The 11,226-nt window shown below is 46.8% G+C and overlaps 2 protein-coding genes across 5 annotated transcripts in view; one reads left to right on the top strand and one right to left on the bottom strand.

Moving 5' to 3' along the window:
* The window catches only part of LOC109483784 (mitochondrial amidoxime-reducing component 1-like), a 9,179-nt gene extending 5,970 nt beyond the window's left edge, over window positions 1-3,209 (top strand). The window contains exons 6-8 of the mRNA XM_019786883.1: window positions 1,187-1,248; window positions 1,399-1,470; window positions 1,685-3,209. Coding sequence (XP_019642442.1) covers window positions 1,187-1,248; window positions 1,399-1,470; window positions 1,685-1,811 — 261 coding nt within the window. The 3' untranslated portion in view covers window positions 1,812-3,209. The remainder of the gene's footprint in view (window positions 1-1,186; window positions 1,249-1,398; window positions 1,471-1,684) is intronic.
* A 6,824-nt stretch (window positions 3,210-10,033) lies between these two features.
* The window catches only part of LOC109483783 (basic helix-loop-helix domain-containing protein USF3-like), an 8,705-nt gene continuing 7,512 nt past the window's right edge, over window positions 10,034-11,226 (bottom strand). The window contains exon 7 of one of the 4 annotated variants that reach the window (XM_019786882.1): window positions 10,034-10,850. In XM_019786882.1, coding sequence (XP_019642441.1) covers window positions 10,053-10,850 — 798 coding nt within the window. In that variant the 3' untranslated portion in view covers window positions 10,034-10,052. Of the gene's footprint in view, window positions 11,202-11,226 lie in introns of all 4 variants that reach the window. The other 3 variants (XM_019786881.1, XM_019786880.1, XM_019786879.1) reach the window with 3 other exon arrangements.

The raw sequence follows: 11,226 nt of genomic DNA, 5'->3' as shown, positions 1-11,226 counted from the left end.
AGACTGCTGTATTCAGCAGCACAATGCAAGAAGAGGGACCTGAAAGAGTGGAAAATGTTTGCTGAGTTTGCAGAGACTGGAGATAAGGTACTTAACATTTTCAAAACAAAATCATCATCTATGTGTAAAGTGGCAAAAATTAATTCCCACTTGACATAATTTGCTTCCTTAGTAGAATTGCAATTACATGTACAAAACAATGAATCATGAATGTCCTGCACGTTCTGCAATGAACAACCTTCCTTGAGTTTGCTTTCCTGATATACAAATGTATAACATTAACCTCTACAAGTCGACAGACATCTTGGTCATTCCACTTCAGCTTCCATATTCTTTAAATGTCATGTACTTGTGACTTCACCCCATAATCTTTCTCATTAATCTCGCTTATAGTTCTTATTTAGACTTGAAAACAACCTTGACCTCAAGTGGTTTTTGAGCCTTGTTTTGTGGTGACCTATGAAAAAAAGACAGCAGCACACATGTATAGCCAGCTACCTTATACATCTGATACTGTATCCACTGAAGGTTGCCTTCCCCGACTATGCTGCCTTCATGATGCTGTCTGAGGCCTCCCTGGAGAACCTGAACACCAAGCTGGACCAGCCGATTTCTATCAGGAACTTCCGACCTAACATCGTGGTGTCAGGGTGTTCTCCTCATGCTGAGGTCAGGGAACTTGTCATAGCTTTCTTTCAATATTTAAAGATAACATAATAATTGATCTAAAATGGATAAGAATTGATAATTTCAGGTTAATAGTCTATCCATCATGAATAGTTTCACCAGGTTGGTAAATCACTGGGCATTCAGGTTTTTTTAGACACAACAGATAATATTATGGCCTGCCAATATTTTCAATGGCAGTCCTGTCATCTTCTTGGGGGCAATAATGAAGGCTTCTCACTACAGCGCCACCTAGCAATGGGAAGTAGAAATGCTCATTATTGGCCTAAGAAAGGAGCATATGGGTTACCAAAACCAAGGACATTATACAGAATTCTTAATTCTAATTAGTGTAAGAACCTTTTCTTTAGCCAGTGTCTTAGAGAAACTTGGTAATTGATGATTCTGTCAATGTTGTTAAGAATGCCAAGAATGCTTTTAGCGGAATATGTATGGTGCTGTTGAAAATTCAGAAGGCCATCACACTCTTAAGTTTCAAAGGTTTTCTCAAATTTTTAAGGATTCCTGGAAGTCCATCAAGATTGGTGAAGCTGAGTTCAGGAGGATGAAGCAGTGTGATAGGTTAGTAAATATTCTGTCATGGCGGGGTTACCTTAATGTATAATTCTTTGGTTTGTTCTTAAAACAAAAAGTTACAGGTAATGTAAAGATCCACTTTTCTGAGGTGATATTGTATTGGAAATAAGCCCAAACCTCTGCTTCCCTGAACAGGTGTGTCTTCACCACCATTGATCCTGAGACAGGAGTGAAGGGTGGAAAGGAGCCTCTGGATACACTCAGGGGGTAAGTACATTCAAGTATCTTACTGTCTTTTCTGCTGTCTTATAAACTAACTAAGAATGGAATCCTGGCTAACATGTTGAATATGACTATGGTAGATCACAAAATAGAGTGCAAGCCATGTTGAACAATGTGCCTATACAGCCTTTTACATGTACTTCATGTGTAAAATATGAATGTTGCAATCTAAATTAAGTGAAATCCCTGCAATTTACAGTTACAGGCTGGCTGAGGGACCAATGAGGAAGAAGGTGGGCACCTCGCCCATGTTCGGGTCTCACCTGGCTGCTGACAAGGAGGGCACCATCCATGTCGGGGATGCCGTGCTCGCAGAGGTGGACTGAGAGACGTCCGCGCATCTCAGCTTCCTCTGGTCGCTGTCATAATTTAGTTTCATTCAAACCCACAGCGGTTGTTCTAACACAAAAGAGGGATGAAGAGAGGCGGAAATTTATTCAATTGTACTAACAAAAGTGGTGTAGTCTAATGTTGGAGATGATATTGAAAATCTTGACTCCTGGGTGTTACTTATGAATACTTAATCAATATTATGTAATACAGAATAAATCAAGCAACTGGATAAGATCTCGGACCGGAGTTTCCTTCCGTATTTGGAGCAATTTGACACCCTCAGCCCGACGGGCTGTCATTTCTGTACTAAACGCGGGTCGGAATTTTTCACTCTTTAGGTGGAAAGGGGTGCCGTTCCGCTTATGAATACACTTGATTGATATTTTGTGCGCCCAGTTTATTTAGGGGTAAATAAGGCACATCAAAGTACATTTTTAAATAAGGGGTCATTTTTTTCGTCATTTTTAACCATGGCTGCATGGAAAAAACGAATTTTCCCAGGGTAACGGCTTAGTACTCGAAGAAGCTCAGAACGTAATGTTTCCAAAATTAGAATTTAATCGAAATCGATGGGATACGTTTACCGCTACCTTCGATGGCCCGAACGCACCCACAACGCATATAGAACGTACCATCCCGGCGGACAGGCAAAAAGGCCACATAACCATCCGCGCGGACTAATACCAGGAAGTCTTCGCTGGACCACCAACATTGCGCCACCTATAAAGGCTACAACTAACAGGCTTTTCAGAAAATACAAATATATGTACACAGATATTACGATTACGGGATTATCGCGGCCAAACATACCATACAAAGTCACGTTTCCGGCGATTTACTGCGCACTTACTTAGACTCTGGTCAGATTTAAACTCCGACCCGGAACCTTAAATCCTCTGAAAAGTTGCTTGATTTTTTTTGCATTATGTAATATTCTACCTGGATGTATAATCTTCATGGATGTGTGTTATGCCGAAGGGTGGTTATTCTGGCTATACTGATACAGAAAAACCTCATCAATAATTGTCAATCATAGTGGTCACTGAATTGCAAGATGCAAAGGACAATACCAGATCAACCTTGCATTCTATTTCCCAAATAAGGGCCAACAGTAGTTATTTTATCAGCTATTTCCACAGGTCATATATACAAAAAAATGTATACATGTATATACTGGTACATGTACATGATGCAGACCAGCATTTGTTTTTCATAGCTTTATTACCAACCATTAATCATGCTAGTTTATGGTCTCTTGAATGGATTTTATGGGTCAACCTGCACATGCATAGCCTCTAATCAGGGATTTTAAAGTTTTGAGTAGAAAGGTGTATTTTTGATAACATTTTGGATTGGCATGAGAGAAGTCAAAATAAACTAACAAGGTTTAAGAGTGTGCATTTCCTTCTTACCTTAGCTTCCCTCGGTCACACAGTGGAAACATACTAGAATGTGTTTCCCCTATGTTTCCACTGTGGGACTGAAGGAAACACATAGGAAACACACTGGAAAACATATAGATAATCCGTGACCAACTTCTCCACCCATGGAAACACAAGGAGCTGTCACAGGATTCTGACTGGAGCAGAAAATCATTTCCAATGTGTTTCCTTCTCGCCAATTAGAGACTGTGTTTCCAGTGTGTTTCCTCTGTGTGTCTTGGTTTAAATTAATCACTCCTAGGAGCAGAGCCCAGCAGCATTTCTCAGAAATTGTGTTGCAATATCAGACAGACTCCAGCCCCTCGCCTACATATATACAGAATGAAACAATGTCTTCATTGTTCCAAATTTTTGCCTGTAGTTATATATACCTATACAAGGAATACAAGGGGCAGAATTTCTATTCATCATTTATAAATCAAGGACATTTGTAACTGTGTTTTATCACCAGTGTTCATGTGTTTCTAAACCTGTATCTGGATGGGTATGCATTGCCTTGAAAGAGAATTGGTCCTTCTAGTTCCTTAGAACACACAGTAAGGGACAAAAAGGATAGTCTGTATCATGTGACTTGTGTGACCACATGGTCAGGTGGTCTGTCATGGCACCACTGTACAATTCATTCCTTCACTGTTCTGTCTATGCCTTGGCAGTGCATGGATAATTGATTTTTCACCCATAACAAGCCCCAGGGATAAGGCAGGAGCCTGCTGTCCTTCAGCTTTGCTGGGCTCTGCTCCTAGGAGTGATTAATTACCAGGACACACAGAGGAAACACACTGGAAACACAATCTCTAATTGGCGAGAAGGAAACACATTGGAAACCCTTCCACTATACCTCCCCTAAAACAAACATTAGGGACCCTCTGAAGAGGGAAAAAGGAGAGGACACACAGAGGAAACATACCCTCTTCTGTCCAGAGTGTTTCCCCTGTATTTCCACTATGTGACCGAGGTTTGGAAGGGTAGCTTACACTAGCTTAGATTTTTTCATTACTTTAACACCTCTTCACTTCCAGTAAAACTATTATCATTCAAGTTATTGGAAACTATTACTAAAATAGTAGTCTCTGCCACACTCCTTTGCTTGCTGGCTAAATACAAAGTGGAAACAAACCAGTGTAACCCAGTATGTTTGGAACAACCACAGACTCATCTTTCAACAAACTTCTTTAATGATATGAGGATAAAGCTGTACATAACTTCAGAAATACATACATGCCATATCATAAAAATGCAGATATAAAGCTACCTGTGGTATAAAAATATACATTCAGATACTATGATCAAACTTTTATCTGATATTGTGATAAAACTATCTTGCCACAAACTTGAATTCCTACATATCTTTTTCTATATTGCTTTATCCCTCCATAACTTGGAAGGTATTTATAGCTGAGAATAATTACATTATGGTATTTCAAATTTCCTATGTCTAGGATTACTTTCTGTTCCTATCTTCAACAATGGTCATTTTCATCAAAAACATGCTGTTCTTTCTCTTCTAGCACAATTTACCAAACTGGTCTGAATTGAACTGGACACATACCTTTAGGTCTTGATCACATAATTCAGCTTGCTTGAAATTCAAAACAGCTGTGAATTGTAAAGACTGAAATCAGTCTTTCCATTAACACAATAGAACACTGGCTTGTGAAAAGTGGTCAATTTTTTCTCACATTCTATTTACTACATTCATTGATATCAATATTTCAAAAGTTGGACCTATGATCATTTTTTTCTTGGTAACTGTGAAAACACAAGTTACTATATATAAATTTTCTGACTTTGACATTTTTCATTGTAAAGTGTGACACATTTGCAAGAAATACCTTTTGGACAGTCCATAAAACTTTCCATGGATCCCATTGCATTCTGGGAGACACTTGGCACTATGGGTTGGTAACGGGGCACACAACACCATTAGATTCAACATGATGTATTTGATGCATGCATAGTGTCAGTGTGTCTGGTCTGGTCTATGTTGTCTAGGCAATGATGTTGTTTGTTCCCTGAACTACCAGTACCCATAGTGCCCTGCATCTTCCAGGATGCAATGGGACCCATTAAAGTCCATGGAAACTCATTTAGGGAGGGGGAAAGTTGAAAGCGTGAACAGCGTTGCTGAATGCAGATGTGTGATAACTTGGTCCCATCCCCGCACCAATCCCATGGTTCATGGCAGCTGGGTCCTCCAGCGGAGGGTGCTGTCCCTTCCCCAGGATGTTCTGGATGCTCATGGCGCTATGCATGAAGCTCTCCTTGGCCCGCGCCCCTATCAGGGGTCCTGTCCTTAAACCTGGGTGGTGAGGGTCGGGGTGTGCCTGGCTCAGCATGGGGCTGGTGTGGAAGGGAAGCTGGGGCACGCCAAGCGCCGCGTTGTCGTTCTGTGGCCCTGCCACGTTGTGGGGGACGTCGGGAAACATGCCAAAGTTAGGCACGTGGGGGGTGATGGGTGGGGGAGGGGGCGGTAGAGAGTTGACGAGGGTGTTGGCAGGGGGCCCGCTGGTCACGGCAGGGGGGAGATTGAAGGTGGTACGGGGGATGTTCCCATCTGGAACAACAGGGAAGTTCTGGGAGAAGTTTAAGGGTAACCCAGCAGGTCTGGGAGGTGAGAAGGGGTTAAACGGGGTGGCGATTTCAGCACGTCCCTCGGGAAGCCGCGGAGGCTGCGAGGCAAGCACCTGATTGGGGAGGTAGGTGGGCAGGGGAACGTCTCCATGGACCTGCTTGGGTGGATTGAAATTGGTGTAGAACTGGCCCACCTCGTGGGCTCGGCTGTGCGGGCGGCTGGCCTCTGATGCAGACGTCGGCATCCCGGGCAGGAAGGAGGCGGAGGTGTTGAGGTTTGGCTGAGGATTGTGTTGTGTGGAAGGCACAGTGCCATGAGGCCGGCCATCTCTCTGGAAGTCAGGACCAGGGAACGGGGCCCTGGGCTGGATGTTGTGCCTGTGCATGTCCTGGCCCCTGGGGTGGATGTTGAAGGCCGGGTTGAAGAAGTCGTGAGAAGTTGCGAGCCTCGGGGGATGAGGAGCTGGGAGATGCTCCCTGCCATGACCATTCACAACCTGTCCATGGTTAATATCGGAAGATGTTCTCACCCCTTTTAAGTCTTGCATGGGCTGCGGTCCTATATGGTGAGGCCCTGGCTGCGATCCTGGCGTATCTCGGTGAACTACTGTCCAGGTCATCGGTCTCTCTGTATTCTTTTGTCTACTATTGTTCCCTTCAGATACTGGCTGACTACTTCTCATGGTCTGGTTATTCTCGGTTGGCTTGAGTCTCTTGGGCTGTTGTTCCTCAGCCTCCCGCTGCCTTTTGTTCTTTCTGCCAGCCTGGTTCTCTCCTGAGCTGGGCCTTTGGTTGGAAAAGGAAGGCGACTCTGGTTCCACTGACAAGGGCCCATTGTGGTGCCTTGGGGAACGGTCAATGTTGTTGGTTGTAGGATGTCCAAGAGCTGCCACAAAGCTTTGGGGGTTCCTGGTCACATTTGCAGAGGCTGTTCGCGGACTGGATGCCTGCTGTTCAGTAATTTGGATCTGTCTACTGGCCATGTTCTGTGCAGTGTCAGGTCTACTGGCCTGCTGTACAACTCTTCCACCTGATAAAGCTTCAGTGTGGCTTCTTTGGGGGCTCTGGACAGGCAAGCGAGGACTAGTTTGAGATGTTGCTACATCATGTCCATTTGCCTGGGCAGGGCTCTGTTGATCACCTTGCCAGGGGTTGTTCCTGTTCTTTGCTGGTCCCTGTCTTCCCACGGTACCCTGAGGCGATGGTCTTGGTCTGTCCTGTCTTTGCTGAGGCTCCATTTGTTCTGATCGGCCACTGTGTGCGTTGACTCTGGGTTCTCCTGGCCTGCGTGGGACAGGAGGCACCCTTTGGTCATTGGTCTCCACTGTTCTTTGTGGCACACTAGTCATCAGCTGGGTGCTGGGGTCTGATGTCCTGCAGGCAACACTGTTCAGTCTTTGTTCCTGTTCCATGGACAGAGGAGCACTCTCCCGGCCCAGGGGCTGCTGTGATTTCTGGGCTTCTACACTACTGTTGGTCTGACTCTGCATCCTCTGACTCAGTCCCTGGTTCCCCCAGGCTACAGTGCTTGCTCCAGTTGCAGGAATGCTGCTGTGTGTTTTTGATACCATTAACAACCTGGATGCTTCAGAAGCTGCCGGAGAAGTGTTCTGCTCTGGGTGAGGGTGCTGGTGGGAGTGAGGATGGAGCCTTGGGCTTAGCAAGGAGGAGATATTCCTTCCATCCCACCTTCCTGCAGCTGCCTGGGATCCTACTCGGTCAGCAGAATCAGCCGACCTGATGCTGTCCTTGTTTTGGATGAGGTGTGATGTTGGAGTGATGTTTGGTGGAGGCATGGATGTTTTGGAACTTTTCGAAGATGCCGTTGGTGTAAAGTTTGCAGCAGCTTTTGGACTCTGATTAAAAAGGTCAGGCTGAAGAGGGAAGAATGAAAAGGTGGGTGATTTCTGCACTGAGGATGTTACTGCAGGGACAGGCGATGGCCTTGAGCCCATAGGAGATTTTGCACTCACATTTATTGTGGGAACTAAAGTTGTGGTGGAGGATGGAGGTCCTGTTGAGGCTTGATTCCCACTATTTGTCGTGGTTGGTCTATTTAACCAAGGAACATACAGGAAACCACCAGCGTGTGAGGAAGGCACAGGGTCAGTCCCCTGCCCTTCCACAGGGTTTGTCACATTCTGTGTACGGGTTTGTCCTGATGTTTTTCCTGATTGCACTTCTGGGGAATAAATCACAGATCTGGCGACAGATGCTTCTGGTCTGAGATTGTTGTACTGCGAGTTGGGTGGTCTTTTGGGGGTTCCATGTGGACTAGGCACTGTTTTATCTGCATTAGGTGGGGGAGTTTCTTGAACAGAAGAAGGTCTGGAAGTGGTATTTCCTATCAAAGCCTCCGCAGAGTAACTCAACCTGCTGTTCTTGGTTGGAGTTCTTTGCACCACAGTTCTACCCTGAGATGGAGGGCCTGTACTGCCCTGAGCCTGGGTTACCACACTGCTGGTGGGGGTGGCAGTCTTGGGCAGTTGTGTAGGTACAGGGACTGGAGATGGAATCAGTCCATGTGGGGCATTTGTACTGAATGCAGCAGAGGTTTGCTCCCTAACCGAACTGTTAGTGTTGTTACCTATGGCTGATATATTTGCCTGTGACAATCCTTGTATACCAACACTTCTTGAGTCCTTAGTACTTGTCACAGTGCCTTCAGAAGTTCCAGACACCGATGGTATCTTGTCTCTTGTACAGGTAGAGGTTAGGTTTGCAGGATTACCCTTTGTCTGAGACTTATTAGGACCAGCGTTTTTGCTTTTCCGTTCCTTTGTCTTTGCTTTACCCGCTTCACTTGCCTTTGCTTTGGCTTTTGCTCTGGACTTTCCTGGTGGCACTGGCACAGGACAAACTGGTGCATGAGGAGTGGACACTTGCTTAGGCAGTCCCATATGGAGACCACTGTTGTGTCTTTGTTGTTGTAGCATAGTTGAATCAGTCCCCTGACCACTGACATGACTTCCTCCTAAGACTCTAGTGTTTTGGGCACTACTTGAACTGAAGGTAGGACCTTGCAGGCCAACATTATTACCGATGAATGCCATTGATGTTCCTGCCGTCTGAGGTGCAGTTTCAGTACTCTGACTGGTGGCCAGAAGAATTGTAGAATGCTGTCCACCCAACTCTCTTCTCTTATCATGCTCAGTGTTCCCAGCAGCCTGAGACAGTACATGAAACTGTTGTGTATTGTTTGATGACGTGGTGGCAGCTGCATTCTGAGAATTTGTCGAAATCAAGGTGACGTCGCAAGTTTGCTGGCCTGGATGCACAGGTGCAGCAGCTGCAGCTGAGCTGGCTTGCGACACCTGAAGGCTGCTGAACAGGGGTTGCTCTGACGGTGACGATAGATCAGGAGACTGTGCGGAGAATATGGACTCCGCAGCTTTCGCAAGAATGTCCTGTGTGTTCTGGCTGGTACCAGCTGTAGCAGCCTGGGTCGTGTTCACCTGGAGGGGGTTATTAAATGGCACCATTGGGTTGGTTGAGAGAGAAGAAAGAGAAAGTAGCTGCACTCCGCCACCAACAGGCACCTGCATGGTTCCCCCGCTTCCGGTTTTGTTGAGGTTTTGGTTGAACTGCGAGCTCTGGTTGGTGAGGAAAGCTGTGGGGGTTGGCACGACGGAGGTGTGGTTCACAGGACATGGCAGCTGGAGGGGGGAGACAGGAAACATCAGGGGCGCCTGACCAGCCAACACCTGCTGGCCAGAGGCAGCCGAAATAGACGGATTGCTCAGGGCCGCTACAGTCTGGCCACCTGAGATAGTATTGGCCAAAGTTGAGACCATGGTAGACGTCGAACTGATGATGTTTACTGGCAGAGAAGTGTGAGGCACTTGTGCCTGCATGGCCGGGTGTGGTAAGAGGTAAGGGGTTGATGTTACTGTTGATGCCTGAACTGTAGCTGTTGTGTTCACAGCGATAGGACAAGGAGTGGCTCCAGATGAGGCTGGCTGAGACATGATTGGAGTGCATCTGGTGGCCTGACTACTGGGGGGCTGGTTCACTACAGTTGTTACTCCAGACTGCATTATTGCTTGACTATCTACAGTTGTAGGGGACTTTATCAGCCCTGAATGTGTTGTCCCAATCTTCGTGGACCCACTGTCCTTATCCTTGGCTTTGCCTTGTGTGGCAGAGTCTGTTGCTTTTGCCCCCTTTTCTCCACTTTTAGTGGCCTTTTTCTTACTGGACTTCTTCGACTTTTTCTTGCTGTCACTGCTGGAAGACGACAACTTGAGGAAGACTGGTGCCTGATCCTGCACTGGTGACCACAGGCATGAGGATGATCTGGTTGCCAGGACCTTGCAGGATGGTGAACATGGGACCCGTCATGTTGGGCACCACGTTAGGGTTACTGGGCAGAGGCAGCTTCAGGGTCCCACTGGAGTTAATGGTCGGACCAGCTACTACCTGCATGCCATTCACTCCCGGTACCTGAATGTTGTTGAAGCCTGGTCTGGGCATAGTGGTGGTGGACCAAACCATGCTTGTGACCGGCTTCGTACTGTTGTTATTTAGGACAGGAGATGTCAGACTATTCGTGATCCCTGTGGACAGTCTTGGCACGGCAGTGCTTTGGGACACATTGGTGAGGTTGGTACAGGCACTTACGGGAAGCATGCCAACGGCATTCATGTTCTGAGTGGCCAGCATGTTGGAGAACTGTGGGTGCTGAACTGTTTCTGTCGTGCTCAACTGGTTCATGGAGCCCTGCACGTTCTGGGGAACCCCCGGCACAGGAAGGTACTGAATTTGATTGGCAGGTACAGCCGAATTCCCCACCTGACCGGCTGACATGAGAACTGGCTGCCCATTGGCTAGAGGTACCTCCTGTGTGCTGGGCATATTATTTGGCATGACGGTGACCGTCACATAGCTTGGGTTCTGCACACCCCCCACTTGGGAGACCGTGTTCACTAGAACAGAGTTTGTGCCCAGGACGTTCTGTCCCAGTAGAGAGTTCTGTGGCTGTATGAGATAGGGAGATACTGACGACGGTGTGTTTATTGCCTGGGATGAACCTACAGTGGCACTCGGTGCACTCCCTAGAATTGGGATGACAGTGGGTCCCATGGCACCCTGAACTGCTGTGTTTTGTGGTACTTTTGCCATGCTGGTCTGTACTGTGGAGGCACAGGGCTGCGAGCCGAGCACCGCTCCACTCCCTGCACTCATCAGTGGCGAAACAAGCGACATGTTTGCTGTGTTGACTGTAGGGTTGACCTGAAGGGCTCCGGGCCCTGCTGAACTCCCCACAATGGAAGGGAAGACTTTGACAGCTGGCGTAGGGACTTGGACAAGGTTGACCAGACCTCCGGCCTGATTGACAACCGTCTGACCAATAGGGACCTGCTGGCCGACCACTGATGAACTAGCCGCTGGCTTC

The sequence above is a fragment of the Branchiostoma belcheri genome, unplaced genomic scaffold (genome assembly GCF_001625305.1).
Source record: "Branchiostoma belcheri isolate BF01 breed outbred unplaced genomic scaffold, Haploidv18h27 scaffold66, whole genome shotgun sequence".
NCBI classification, from domain to species: domain Eukaryota; kingdom Metazoa; phylum Chordata; class Leptocardii; order Amphioxiformes; family Branchiostomatidae; genus Branchiostoma; species Branchiostoma belcheri.
The sequence above is the reverse complement of the archived record's forward strand: the minus strand, read 5'-3'. Positions and strand labels throughout refer to the sequence as shown.